A 15,007-nucleotide genomic window follows, 5' to 3' on the forward strand; every position below is an offset into this window, starting at 1 on the left:
ATATCCTTCCGCGCTGTAAACTAGCTGCTCAGCGTTGATAAAATACAAAAAGAAAACACCTTTCAGTGTTTACTGTCTTACAAAACATGTTAGTTTGCTGAAGCATAACAACGTTTGAGCCTTCCCTGACAGATTACAAGCTTTCTCACATCACACTGAGTGGGAGACAGGTGTCAGGACCCTTGAGGAAGATACCACAGGCCACAGGTTCAGGTGTTTGCATAGCTAATCATCAGCTGTGGAAGGTCCAGGCTCCACTCGCTGGAGAAGATGATATGGGCAGGCTTCTCCTTCAGGGAGCCTAGAACGTGGTCGATGTTGAAAGCCCGTGTGAAACACAAGCATTATCTTCCTTCCATCAGAGGACTCTTTTTCATTCTACAAGAGACACCTCCTCCCCAGGTCTGGGTGGGGAAGACGCGGTCCATCAAGTGTGTGTGCTAAGGGACTAGAGGAACACGCCAGTGGCCCCATTCAGGGTTGCCCATGCACTGGGAAGCTCTGGAGAGCGATCTGCCCTTCTTTTGCAGTGACTCAAAGAAGAAACAGAGTAATATGTTTTAATCTTACCAAGTGGAGCAGGTGGTGCTGGTGGGCGAGGCTGCACAGGGCACAAGGGTGGCCCAGGTGCAGGCGGCCCACTGGGTGATGATGGGCTGCTTATCAGGCATGCCATGCAGGCTGGTCCTGTGAAAGGATGGGGCCCTCCAACCCCCAGTGTCACCTGCAGAACACAAGGGAGAGCTGGGTTGGATGACAGACAAAAGGATCAAAACGGACAAAAGCTGGAACCCAACGCAGCAGCTGTCAGCACCGGGCACCCTCCCCTCCATCAGGTGCCCAGACAGCAGCACAGTGCCACACAGTCCACCCATCCCTCTGGGGCCTGCCTGCAGCCTGGGCCACACAGGAGGACATGGGGATAAAGCACGGTCGCCACACATCACCACCGCTGTCTGTACGTGGAAGAAGCCAAGGGGCCTGCCTGAGACCATGCACAGAGAGGTTCCAGCACACTGCCCAAGTAGCGCCTTCCCAACAGGCAGCCTCTCTGAGCAGAACAGCCCTCCCCACTGCCTTCCCCAACACCATGGAAGCTTGCTTGGTGTGGATTAGGAACACGGAGAAAGAAAGGACGTGGAGAGCCCATTCTCCACACATGGGAGCACAGCCACAGCAGGGTCATCACTCTCTGTGCAGACCCCTGCCAGGCGTTCTCTACTCCCTCCTCACAAAGGGCCCCTCTCCTCCCTGCAGGGGCTGCCTCTGGGTGTAAAGAACTCTGGAGAGCTGGGCATCCTGGAATCCTGCGGGGGCACTGCCCAAGTGCTCCAGAGGAGACGAGGTTGTTCTCAGAAGGTAGTCAGGCTCCGCTACAATCATCCTCATTCTCAGGGACATCTGCATTTTAAGTTCACTACGAAACGCACACTATGTGCAGCCTATGGGAAAGTGAAGTGGGAAGTCTCAGTCCCACAGCTGACATCAAAGGGATTTTAGCTCATGTGCAAAATCCCACAGTGTGTGATCACACAGTGGAGCAGCTCTGACAGCTTCCAGGGCAGGACCCACCCAGTGCAGGGTGAGGGATACAATGTCACCACTTTGGTGCCAATTGGAATCCCCCTGCAGGGAACAGGCATTTTCGCTGCGGGCACTTCCAGTTCCAGCCTCTATTTCCTACTACAAATGCAGCATCTCTGAGAGTCAGGCTTTTCTACCCAGAGTGCAACTGGAGGGACTGTGGAAGATACAGTTACCTCCCCAGAAAAGACAGTGATGGGCTGTGACATTTACTACACCCACGAAGACTCACAGGTGCACAAAGCACACGGTGTAAAGCCGGAGGGAGGGCTTTGCTCAATTTTCAGTTACCAGGACTTGAGTGGACATTCTAAACAGGAGAATCCCCAGCCTGAGCCAGGAAACCTGTCAAAGAATGACGACAGGAACCTGTCTCAGTGACCCAAGAGCAATCCCAAGTGAAGGAGGTAAAAAGGAGTCAGACGAGCCAGAAGTCAGTGCAGAGCGAGGGCTCACCCTCCTCATGCTATTTCGAGAAACACACAAAGTCTGCACTCCTCAGCTTCCATGAACTCCCTGATGGCTTCTGTAGGCACCGCCCAAGGTGACGGGGCTCAGGGGAGAAGCCCACTGGCTCCTGGGCAAGAGTTTGAATTTCAAACGTAATGAAATGCCAGATCCGTCACAGAACACACAATCTGGAGACGAGGCCAGGAGCGGCTGCTGGGAAAACAAAATGATCACATTTTCCAGAACGACTTCCAACCGACAACGACACCCCACTTACCTGGGCCTCCAGGGCTGCCTCAGGCTGGCGGGAGCTGCCGGGCTGCACCGGAGCCGCCCCAGGTCCTGCATTGGAGAAAAACCACAGAAAGGATGGAGGATCAGGCTTTCCTGTGTGGACCCTCATCAAGCATTACAACACTCCCAAGCCTTCCTTCACGCGTCACGCTGGTTCCCACACCAGAACACAGCAGTGGCATCTCTCCTGACTCTCGATGTAGAGACCACATCTTCTAGTTTCTGGTATTTTCTTGACTAATTATCTGTGCAATGTCATAGCTCAGACTAGCTAGACAAATCACTAAGGGTGTGTTTCATCTGTCACAGATCCCTGAACATGTTCTATGTTGAAGGCATGTGTTTATCAGTGACATTTTTGCTTTCTGTCAGAAGAGATTTTTTTCCTCTTCAAGAGACACCTGCTTCCCAGGTCAAGATGGGGAAATCAGTCGGTCCATCAAATAAATATGTGTGCTAAGAACCTAGAAGAATGTTACCATGCCTTACGTCTGATTTCCCCAGGCTTTGCAAAGCCCTGGAGTGACTTCTTCCCTTCCTTGCAAATACTCAACACGGAAACAGAGTTATATGCTTTCGTCTTACCAAAGAGTGGAGACAGAGGTGTTTGATAAGGTCCTGGAGAGCACCAGGGTGGACTCGGTGGCGGTGGCCTGTAACCCAAGAATGGTGCAGGTGGATATTCCGAGGGGTAGAACCTGCACGGAGCTGCTGAGATTGGATAGGGCACTCTTTCATTCCCATAGACCTGCAGGACAGAAGATTCAGTTTTGAAATATATGACTATTATGGAAAAGGACACACACACACAGGTACCAGTCAAAACAGGAACAGTCCCTGTTACCCTCACATCAACCAGGGTTTATAAGCAGAGCATCAGTGCCAAAAAACTCTACCCTCCTGGGTCCCCCTGTGAGCTTACGGGAGTTGTAGGCCAGGCAGTGCATCACTGCCACTGTCTGCAAATGCAGGGAGGAAAGGGACCAGTCCTGGGGCATCACAGAGACAAGCACGCACCTACTCCCAGGGCCGCTCACCAGCACAAAAGCCCCTTGTGTGCATTTTATGAGCAGAGAGAGTGAGAGGGGATGGTGGTTTCAGGTCTTTAATTCATTTCAAGTCAATCTTTCTGAGAAGCAGGTGACAGGGACTTCAGTGTTTTACATGGCAATACCCTGTTTTCCCAGCACCATTTATTTCAGACACTGCCTTTTCTCTATTGAGTACTCTTGGCTCCCTTGTCAGATGTCAATTGACTGTATTTGTGTGGGTGTGTTTCTGGGCTCTTGAGAGTGTTCCACTGGTCTTGGGTCTGTTTTCATGTCAGTTTTGAAACCTATAGTTCCATGATACAGCTTGGAATCCCAAGCTGTGATGCCCTCCTGTGTTCTTTTCTCAGGAAGACTACTGTGGCTCTCCAGGGTTTGTGTGGGAATCCACATAACTATTAGGAATGTTTTTCCTACTTTTAGAAAAATATAAAAGGTCCCCCCAAAGGTGACCAGCTGCGTGGGGAAGCTTGGGGGAAGATTCGGGCAAGAGTTTGCATTTGAAAAGTAAATGACACGGTAGATGTGTTACAAAATACACAATCCAGAGGCAAGGCCAGGAAAGGATGGCTGGAAAGATATCAGGTATTTCCAGAGACAGTTCCAACACAAAATGACCACTGGAACACAACTGGAAAAAAATCATTTACCTGGGCCTCCTCGGCCTGCTGCCTCATGTATTCTTCTGCCTGCCTCTCTCTGCAGATTGCATCCAATCTTAAAGACAGAGAAAGAACGGCTTCAACAAGAATTACATCAATTCCTCTCCTAGACACAAATCAGCCAATCCTTAAAAATCTCAAAACACCCTTAAAAATGGGTCAAAACTCTGTACCTTTGTTTCATGTGGGCGACCTCCCTTCTCCACTCAGCATTTTCCCTCTCCAGCTCCCGAGCCCTTATCTGTGGGAGAAAAACACATCCACGTTCAGTTGTGGCCGACTGTGCACAAAGAGAAGGAAGGAAACAAATTCTTACCCAGTTGTCTTGGGCCTCCTTCTCAGCAAGAATGACCTGAAAAAGTCAACACATCAAGGAACAACCCATGGTTAGCGGTTCTCAGGGCCACAATAACGATCTGCATCACGTGCTGAGGACTCGGCGCGTCAGGGGGAAGGCAGGGTACCTGGAGTCCCAAGGTGATCTCTGCTTCCCGCATTTGCCCATGACATTCTTCAAGTCTTCTCCTACGAGTTACAAATTGTTTCATCAGAGAAAATACAATGCTGGGCATGATTTTAAGTAACCTGCCCAAGTCCACATTATCTGAACTATACACTTAAGCACATTACCTAACTGTACAAGACACACTTCACACGGCTGTAAAAGTACAGCAGGTCCGAAGCTATTGCTGCAGTCACTCCTTCCGTCATTATTATTTGACACCAGCCAGGTTCTGCACTGACATAGCTTCCTTTCCCATTCTCAACACTTCCCTCACTTACCCTGTGTCGAGTAAACCTTGAATCTTCTTTTCCTTACATCCTGATCCTATTTCTCTACAAGTGGGTCTCCCCAGTGGCACGGGCATATTTATTGGCCCAACTGACGTTACACCAAACTGCTGTCCTCAGATTGAGAACAGTTTACAGCACCTTCAGAAACATCTCTGTGAACCGTCTTTCCACAGACTCTGGCCAGCACTGGGGACCAGGAAATTCTTAGTAACTTAATACTTTTTAAACTTAAACTTTTAACTTAACGTGTAAAACTTAACATTTTTTTCTCCTGTGTGAAGTATGTATACAAATGTCTTCTGAATATTTGTTTCGGTCTGTGTGTGATATTGTGTCTACACATTTTAGAAAAGTTTTCAAAAAATCCAACAGGGGTTTCGGAGCGGTGGGTGCAGAGAAGCTGAACTCACTTGTGCTGTTTTGTCTCTTTCTCAGCCAGTTTTGCCCTCTCCTCTGCTGCCAACAGCTGCTGCTTTCCCACCAGCTCACATCCTTTCACGTCCACCTTCCTGAGAGGGGAAAGACACTCTGTGAAATTCTGCCAGTTCCCCTCCCAGAAATTGGAAGGGAACGATTCAATGTCCCTTTCGCCCTTCCCCATAAATGCTCAGACTGACAAACACAGAGGAAAGAATGAAAGGCCCCCACAAGTAGATACAACATTACGCCCAGGCCTCTGGCAAATGTTTGGTATCTGGGCTTCCCTTCAGCGTCCCCACCCTTATTCATTTGTACATAAATTAAACACACGTGAAAAGCCCACGTGAGGTGCACTCTGCGTGCCCCCCCCAACCCCGGGCTCAGGCTCCTGTGACTGGGACAGTGTGAGCATGACCAAGTATCACAACCAAACCCGTTAGGGTGAAGCAAGTGTTCATGACTTGTTTGATTTCTCCCACAGAGAGCCCTGATTTCAGTCAAAGCCTGGGGCAAAACCTGGTTCTTCAGGGAATATAGGAAAATGTTTGGTTCTGAATGTGGGCTAATGGGTGTGAAGTCCATGACCTCCTCCTGAGAATGACAGGAAACTCTGGACAAATTACGAAATCCATCATTGAAAGTACCAAATTGCTAACAAGCCAGGAAGGAACATGAGACCAAGATGGAGAAAACGGAAGCCCAGGACTGGGTCCACCTTCCCTGGGGGGTCAGAGGAAACTACTGAGATGCAGAGCAGCCTGGCAGCTGGTGCTCCCCCCCCCCCACGGGGACCGCAATCAGCCAGCTGGAGCTCACGGCCAATCAGTGAAGGTGATTCCCAGAGACACCTGCAGGCTTTAGCTGGGATCCGTGAGATCATGCCAGGAACAAAGGTGAGGAGACACATGGGCCTCAGGAGGGCTGGCTGCACTGATTGATCTCAGCTGCTAACTAGGTTAACAGGATGCAGCACTCTGGCACCCTGATGACCTGCCAGCTGTAATGCCCACCTTCTCTGCAGCAAGTTAACCTCACACTAGGCCTCCAATTTTCTCTATTTTCTACCCAATGTCTAGAGTTTAACAAAAATGATAGACACATGGCAGGCAGGTCATGACAACATGATGTGACTGAAACCTAAGGACAATAAAAATGGACCAAGGGGGATTCAGATAATACAGTGACTAAATCTGGTCCAAAAACCCACTAAGATCTAAGTACAAATAAATACAAACTAAATACAAACAAGAACTCTGGTAACCACTTAGAATGAACAGAAGCAGCAGACTACAAAAACCAAGGCAGAAAAGCAAATCTGTACTGATTGAATATGGTAAAGAAAATAAGGTGGCAAGTATTCTGAAACATATTATAATATCCACATAATTCTACACACTCATTCACAGATTATTCATCATGATTAACACGGGAATGTCTTACCCTTCAGTGCCCATATTTCTCTGTCCACAAGTTTCATCAAACCAGCGTACTTTCTTCTTCCGCCTTTGGAATCTGGCTTCCTCTGCTGCTTTCACAGATCCTGATGCAGCATGGTGGCCTTGCATTTTCTTTTTACGTCCTGTAAACATAAAACAATTGTCTCTGTGGGTGCACAGTGCACTCAGGAGCTTGGTTGTGGTGGGGAGTAGACAAAGGAGAGAATCCTGAAGGTAGGAACCCACTTTTTACCTTCCCAGTGCAAACTCGTTTCTACAACAGGTGTATCTCATTTTATTGCGCTTCCCAGTAATGCATTTTTTTAAACAAATTGAATATTTGTAACAATCCTGAGTCCAGCAATTCTATCAGTGACATTTCTTTCCAACAACATTTGCTCATTTCTTTTCTGCATCACGTTTTGGTAATTCTTGAAATATTTCATTATCATTTTAATTAAAATAGGCATGACATTCCTTTAAGGCAAAGCCTAATCCAGCAGAAGTCCCAAATTCTCAGCAATTCTATAAACCCTGAGAGAGATGAAGAGACTACAAAAGGAAAGTCTGAAGCCAGCAGGAGTTGGTCCATGAAGTTTAAGGCAAGATTCCATCTCCACTGCATAGCTATGCAAGGTAAGGCAGGAAGAGCTAATGCAGAAGCTGCTGCAAGTTCTCCAGATGAAGCTAGGATACCTAATGAAGATGGCTCCATGAAACAACAGGTTTTCAACACAGAGAAATGCAAGAGGAGGCCACCCAGCACTTTAATAGCTGGAGAGGAGAAGTCAGTGCCTGGTATCAAAGCTTCAGTGCACAGGCTGATTCTCTTGTTAGGGGCTAATGCACCTGGTGACTGTAAGTTGAAGTCAGTGTTCATTTAACATTCTGAAAACCCCACGTCCAATGAGAATCATGTGAAATCTACTCTGTGCTCTTATAAATGGAACAAAGCCTGAATGACAGCACATCTATTTACAACATGAACATTTTAGCCCATTGCTGAGACCCACTGCTGAGAAAACAAACAAAAATTTCTTTCAAAATATTACTGCTCATGGACAATGCACCCGGTCACCCAGGAGCTCTGACGGAGATATATGAGATGAATGCTTTTTCCAAGCTTAACACGACATCCATTCTGCAGCCCATGCATCAGGAGTAATTATGACTTTCAAGTCTTATTATTAAAGAAATACATTTTGGAAGGCTTTAGCTGCCACAGACAGTGATACCACTGATGGGTCTGGGCAAATGAATGGAAAACTTTCTGGAAAGGATTCACCATTTTAGGTGCCACTAAGAATATTTGTGATTTATGGGGAGAAGTCAAAATATCAACACGAACTGAGGTTTGGAAGGGATTGATTCCAATCCTGATGTGTGACTTTGAGGGGCTCAAGACGTCAGTGCAGGAAGGTACTGCAGATGAGCTGAAAATAGCAGGAGAACTAGAGTTAGAAGTGGAGCCTGAAGACATGACTGAGTGGCTGCAACCTCCTGATAAATGTGCATGAATGAAGAGCTGCTTCTTATGGACGAGCAAAGAAATTGGTTTCTTGAGATGGAATCTACTGGTGAAGGTGCTGTGAAGAATGCTGAAATAACAAAGGACTTACAAGAGTTCATGAAGTTAGCTGATACACTACCGCAGGGTTTCAAGAGGACCGACTCCAATTTGGAAAGAGGTTCTGCTGTGTGTAAAATGTATCAAATTGCCTGCTACAGAGGACTTGTTCCTGAAAGGAAGAGTTACCCTGTGACAAACTTCACTGTGGTCTTACGGTAAGAAATTGCAAAAGTTACACCAATCTTCAGCGACCGTCACAATGATCGGTCAGCAGCCGCCAACATCAATTCAATACCATCCACCAAAATGACTATAACTTTATAAAAAAAAAAAGTTAGAAAAAGACCATCCACCAACAAAAAGATTACCCCTCACTGAAGGCTCTGACGATGGCTAGTAGTTTTTAGTAATAAAGTATATTTTCATTAAGCTACAAACATTGGGGCTTTTAGACACAGTGGTATTGCTCACTTAATAGACTACCGTATAGTGTAAACTTAACTGTCATATGCACTGGAAAACCAAAAAAAAAAATCATTTGTCTCTCTTTATTATAATATTTATTTTATTCTAAGGGTCTAGAACTGAAGCCACATCATCTCCCAGGAAGCCTACATATGGTTTTCTTCCCAACAAGCAACATACCTTCCGGGTTGCAGTCCTCAGTCATCACAACTGTCTGCATTGAGTCCTCAGATCTGGTCTTCAAAACACCTGGCTGTAAGACAGATGTGAGAACAAGAAGTTGAACAAGAAGTACTGGTCCACAGCAATGTGAATGTACTTAACATGAGAGGATTGCACACTTGGACGTCAGCCAAGACGGGTCATCTGATTTATGCACATTACAGCACAATTAAACACTGACAAAGTGATGCTCTGCTCTCTGAGTTCAGTGTCTCTGGGGTGAGTAATGTTTCTTACTCTCTTCTTGCTGCTGAGCTGAACGTCCTCCTGCACATACATTTCTTCAGATTTCACTGTGGCTTCATGGACACGAGTTTTATTATGAGCAATTTCAACCCAAAACATTCTCATTGATGACTAAATTCCCAAGAAAATAATTTGAACAGATATCAACATTTAATCTAAGACATGAGATTGTTGTTCCTTGTGAAAGCTAATGTGTACAGTGGCAATCCTGCTGCAACTAGAGGCATTTACCTCTGAAGTTCCTGAAGTGTTCATTGAAACAGCATCTTTCAGGTTCTCTGGAGATGTTCCTTTTCCCAGTATCTTCACGCAGAACAGAAACAAAGCATGTACTAAGATTTCAATGAAAACTCAGGATGATAGGCTTAAAAAGCGTGTAACTTTTTTTTCAAAAACAAATTATTTTGTTAAGTGCAAAATAAACATAGTAGCTCTGGTACAAAGACTTTGGTGAGCATTATCTCCAGAAGATATTAAGGCAGTGATATGATTCTGAACATAAAATTTTAAAAAGAAAGGAAAACAAGTGTCATACGTCCCCTTACACATGTGTGAGAGCATCTGGGGCTTTCCATGAGTTTCAGTTTGAGGTCAAAGACAGTGTCTACTCCACTTGAGAGTTTACAGCAGACAGAGCCTCTTCCTTCAAGTTCTAGCACTGGGCCCCCTAGCAGCTCGTTCTGATCCTGTTTGTCCTGCATTTCCTTCTTCAGCTGGTCCTCTTCCACTGCCAGCCTGTCAAGCTCTTCCAGCAAGTCTTGGTTTCTTCTGTTGGACAGTTGCTTCTCTTCAACCCATTTGGAATCCTGTCCCTTCTCAGCCAGTACCACAGCCACCCCTAAGATTCCTGTGATGGCAGCTGATCCAGGCTGGGCCCAGGACAAATGTCAAGCCCATAAAGAAATGCAGAAAAAAGAGACCATCAGGCACAAGTACTCCCTAGCCTCCAGAGACTTCCTCCTCACTGGACGATGGAAGACACGACTGCATGACAAGGGGAAAGCAAGGGTGGGAAACTGCTCATGTCAAAGAGCTCACAAATGAGTGTCCCTAGTGGAATATAAATAAAGTTTACCCAAACTCACATGGAAAGTTCTCTGTTTAACATAAACAGGGCAAGGGGCTGCACAGCTCGACTAGTAACTTCCTTCACCTCTCCGGTGTTTCCTGGCATTTTCTGTGTATCTTGGAGGACAGTGTGAGTGGAGAGAAAACTCCCTAGGTTGTGAAAATAAGACATATTTCCTAGTCTCTGAAGTTAAAAAGTCACGGAGGTTTTAGTCTGTGAAATTCTGGATCACTGTTCAGAGGGAGGTTCCGCTACCGGGCTCCCAAATTCTGCTGTGGCCAAAAGCAAGTGGACCTGGAGCGCGCAGCTCGCCCAGGGCACAAAAAGCCTCAGAAGCCCAGTTATGGTCAACGTTGCAGCCAAACTCTTACCGAGTGTGGACTCTTGGCATCCTGAGCCCTCGCTGCCTGCAGTTTAGCTAGAGTAATTTGAATGATGTTATTCAAATACTCATTATCCTTCTCGACGGATTTCAAGTTCTCCTTCAAAAAAAACATATTGCATCAGTAACAATTACTCATTACTTTCATTTGTTTTCAGAATGTAATCTAGGAAAAGAAGAGGTTTGCACCTTAAACGTCAGCGCTTCACCAGAGAGCATCTTCTTTTGCCTAACGGTCTCCTCTAAGCGCTTCTTTGAGTCAGTGGCCTATGCAAATATGTAATAAAGAAATTACAAATACTAATTACACTGGTAGCTGAACGCACCTTGTGTGTGACCCCTTCCACTAATACAGAAAGCGGTGCTTTACATCTACGACACTTGCTTTGTTTATTTTTTTACTGCAATATAGCCAGTTACAATGTGTCAGTTTCTGGTATACAGCATAGTGTTTCAGTCACACATATATATATACCTATATTTGTCTTCACATTCTTTTTCATTATAGATTACAAGATATCAAGTAGAGTTCCCTGTTCTCTACAGAAGACTTTTTTTTTTATCTAGGACACTTGCTTTGAATCTAGACCTCTTATAGAACATACGGAACAGAACAGAAGGATGAGAGAAAAGAGAGCCAAATAACTGAAGCTGAAATCGGAAAAAGAATATCAGAAGGACAATGATACCTTCTGCTTCCAAGCAGATATATTTTCTGCAAGTTCTCTGCTTTTTTCCTCAACATTCTTGATCTTCTCAGCCATCTGCCTTAAAGGAACTAAAAGGAGATAAAGCAGTTTCTCATATTGGTAGGAAAATCCAGTAGAATAGAATTACCCCAATTTATTAGCAGCAAAGACATATCTTTGGCTGGCACTAAGAGTATAACTAAATTTTTAACTTTACTACTGTGCCTAAAGGAAGCAAATCTTAGTGGCATTCTACATGTGAGATCGCTGAGATTCCTAGTTCAATTTTTTTCAAGGATGCAGAAACACAATAAAGTCTTCTCCTAAATTCTCTCCCAGCTATAAGCACCATTCTTAGAAAATTCAATCATTCAAATACTTCTGACATCACCAGAGATGAAAAAGAAAAACCAAGCATCCTGTCCCCTTAAGATTCCCTCCTCCAATTACTAAGGTAAGTAAACATGCCCCTGCTTAAAAGAAAAAAAAAAAAACCCTCATCCCACGCAGGTTCACCCCACAGCCAGGCCCTATCCTATCCGCAGCACCACAGAAGGCAAGTTCAACACATCGCCTGACTGGGCCCGCACAAGCCCCCAGTGTCGTCCTGCTGCCTGGCAGATCATCTTTCATGAAAACCATGCTGGGGGCCCTGGAGGACAAGGTCGCTGGAATTAAACACTTTGGTACCATGTGGGCTTCACCACCTAGTCACTGAAGGGCCTGGGTAACACACAGTCCCTGAATGACAAGCTTTTCTATCACCAGGATGAGAATGTTCCCATCACTGTTTCAGGAAAACAGCACACACAAAGCAGCCGGTCACAGGCGACTCCACGTGTGATGCTCTAGAACACGACCCTCAGCTCCAGGCTCCTCTCTTGGGCATCTAAGTCCCTCATCTGACCGCACAGCGCACATGCAACTTCTCTCTGCCCAGCGGGGACGCTCTGATGCTGAGATCACTCTGCCAAGCACCAGCATTTCTGTATCCACCGTCACCAACACCAGGCCTCGAGGGCCTACTGAGTGCCAGGCAGCCACCCTGCCCGCCAAGCACAGCCCCACTGAGTCAGCAGAAAGCAGCATTCTCAGGCTGAATCACTTCCATTAAGTCCCCACTGGCACGAATGGCCCCCTTCACTTCCGAGTCACAGCCCACGGCTTCCCCTCGGCTGTGACACACACACCTGGATACTTCTGCATCCCTCCCTCAGCCTGGAGAGTCCTGACAGGCTCCAGTGGTGTTTCAGCATCTTTCCTTTTCACCAAGAGCCAGGTCAGGTCAGGTAGTCACTGCGAACATTCTCATCACCTGCTTCCTAAAGGTTTCTATGCAAAATTAAACTCATCTTACTCTCCCTACTCCTGTGATCCTCCTGGTCTCGTATCTCAATAGATGCCAACTTCCTCTATGGTGTCATTTAGACACCATCCCAGGAGTAAAATTTTCAAGAGTTAAGTCAGTTAGACATCAGAAGTCACTGTGTTAATTCTTAGTTGAATTAAAACCCATATTGAATCCCAGTATTGAGAAAACATTACAAAGAAAACTAAACCCTAACATCTTACCTTGAGGCTTTGGAGGCTTTACCTAGAGAGGAAGAAACATTAAATTTGAAGTCAAAACATATAATTAGTAAATATATAGTTCCTAGTAAACTATTAAAACAGTAATTCATTGAAATTACAATTATCAATTTGGATCAGCATAACGATTCATACGATTAAAAATCAAGAAAAATCAGAATTTCCTACCTAAGGCATGATCTTTCACTCACCATTCCTGATAGCACAATGGTAAATAACTTATTTTAGAACAAAAGATCTGTTACATTCTATTAAACAAACACCAATCTACTTTAATTTTCATAATGCATATTCATGTTTAATAACACTGAACTGTATTATTTTCATAATATGTTGTAATGCATCATTTATCCGATTTTTTTTTTTGTCAAACCAAACATCCACATGTAAGTCCAGAACCTGGATTGCTGTGCAACCTTTGAGAGAGAGAGAGAGAGAGAGGAGAAACTAAAAGAAAAATAAAGGCAAAATCTTTATACTAACATGCACAACTTTCATTCAGTGAAAGCTTTTTTGAAATCGTATAGAGTTGACTGTTGAATTGACAAGCAATTGTAACATATGAAGTCGTAAGATTTGTCAAGACCACTAAAAACAAACGGACATCAAATGAGACATGAGACGAGAATGAAAGTGAGCAATGGCTGTAATACAAGCACAAGCAGCAGCAGGACCGACAGTGACCATTTTCAAGAAGCGAACATGCTTCCTAACTCAGACACGAGTCATCATCTGAGGAATAACAGCTCAATAAAACCCAGGCAGGACTCCACTGTAATACCATGTAAAGACACACTTCCCTGACCCTTAACACATATTTTTTCATTCAAAACTTTAAGTGATGATCAGAGACTGAGGCCAGCCCTAATCTTGCCAAGATATTGGACTATCATCACAGGGTTGAAGCTCCAGCGGCAATAATGTGGCTATAGAAGAATGTATGCACGGAGGGCAAACAGAAAACCACAGATGTTCCCTTCACTTCACACTTGCTCAGGGAACAGAGAGTCCCTGTCCCCTGTCACCCAACACACAGACAGGGGCAGGTGGGGAGAGAGATGTGCTCACCAAACACTTAACCTTCCTGTTTTGCTACTGAAGAGAAGAGTTTATAAATTGCCATTGTCTCACTGAGAATATACTGTTGTCTTGCTCATTGAGTTCTTACTATAAAGATAGTATTTTGCAACAAGTTTCCATTTCAAAATTAATTTCTGTTCAAGTTAGTTATCTAAAAGGAAACAAAGAAAAGACTCCTGGATTCTGGCCCAGGCAGGCAAATAAAATGTCCAGTGACTATAAAAATTCCTGTTAGGTGTGATTAAAAGGACACTATAAGGTACTTTAGTAATACTCACAGCGCAGACGGTCCTCCAAACAAACAAGAGAAAACTAGAAACTCCCCAGGAGGCAGCGAGAAGAGTAAGCTTCCACAGAAGTTCATAAATCTCGAGGATCTGAAAAGATATTGGAGATAATGAGGAACCTCAAAGACATTTGCAGCTTATCTGTCACAGAGAATCATCTTTAGAAACCCTAAACCACAGCTCCTCAGAGAGGCAAGAAGGGACACTTGAGTTCAAAAGGAGCAGGAGCAAGCTGTTGGGAGTGTGGGCATGTTTACTGCCTTCATTTGGTGATAGTTTCACTACTGCTCACATATGTCAAATATCAATAAACTGTATCACTGGAAAGGCGCTGATATTACATGTAAACACACCAGACTAAAGCTGCAGAAAAATATGACACACAAAATGTTACACACTTGACTTTGCCGACACATTGCAAATATTTTTAAAATAGTTAACAGAACTTAACTTATGAATGTAGAAGCCAACTTGAAATTGAAAATGAGGAAACGCAAACCTACAGGGGATGGGAAGCCTACATCTTCTATTGTATGTTAATGAAGTATCTGGACAAACTTCTATGAAATATCTCCAAAAATGCACCCAAAATGTACGGAAAAGTCACAATGAAAATGTGTTAGAATACAGAGATATGTACAGAGATGTATTTGTACATTTATAGATTGGACATGAGTGAGAAAGCAGACCAGCTCTTATAACAATGTCAAAATTACT

The 15,007-nt window shown here is 44.8% G+C and overlaps 1 protein-coding gene across 1 annotated transcript; it reads right to left on the bottom strand.

Annotated features, from left to right (window-relative positions):
• Nucleotides 1-209: 209 nt before the first annotated feature.
• Nucleotides 210-14,331, bottom strand: LOC107035192 (transport and Golgi organization protein 1 homolog). Its single transcript, XM_072938379.1, has 17 exons — nucleotides 14,282-14,331; nucleotides 12,906-12,927; nucleotides 11,334-11,422; nucleotides 10,834-10,911; nucleotides 10,634-10,744; nucleotides 9,425-9,496; nucleotides 8,906-8,978; nucleotides 6,695-6,833; nucleotides 5,245-5,343; nucleotides 4,504-4,564; nucleotides 4,356-4,391; nucleotides 4,213-4,280; nucleotides 4,028-4,094; nucleotides 2,914-3,076; nucleotides 2,312-2,376; nucleotides 571-724; nucleotides 210-301 (listed from the first exon to the last, which is right to left on the bottom strand). The coding sequence occupies exons 3-17, from the start codon at nucleotides 11,406-11,408 to the stop codon at nucleotides 210-212; spliced, it is 1,353 nt and encodes a 450-aa protein (XP_072794480.1). The 5' UTR covers nucleotides 11,409-11,422; nucleotides 12,906-12,927; nucleotides 14,282-14,331.
• Nucleotides 14,332-15,007: the final 676 nt, after the last annotated feature.

The sequence above is a fragment of the Vicugna pacos genome, chromosome 15, assembly GCF_048564905.1.
Source record: "Vicugna pacos chromosome 15, VicPac4, whole genome shotgun sequence".
NCBI classification, from domain to species: domain Eukaryota; kingdom Metazoa; phylum Chordata; class Mammalia; order Artiodactyla; family Camelidae; genus Vicugna; species Vicugna pacos.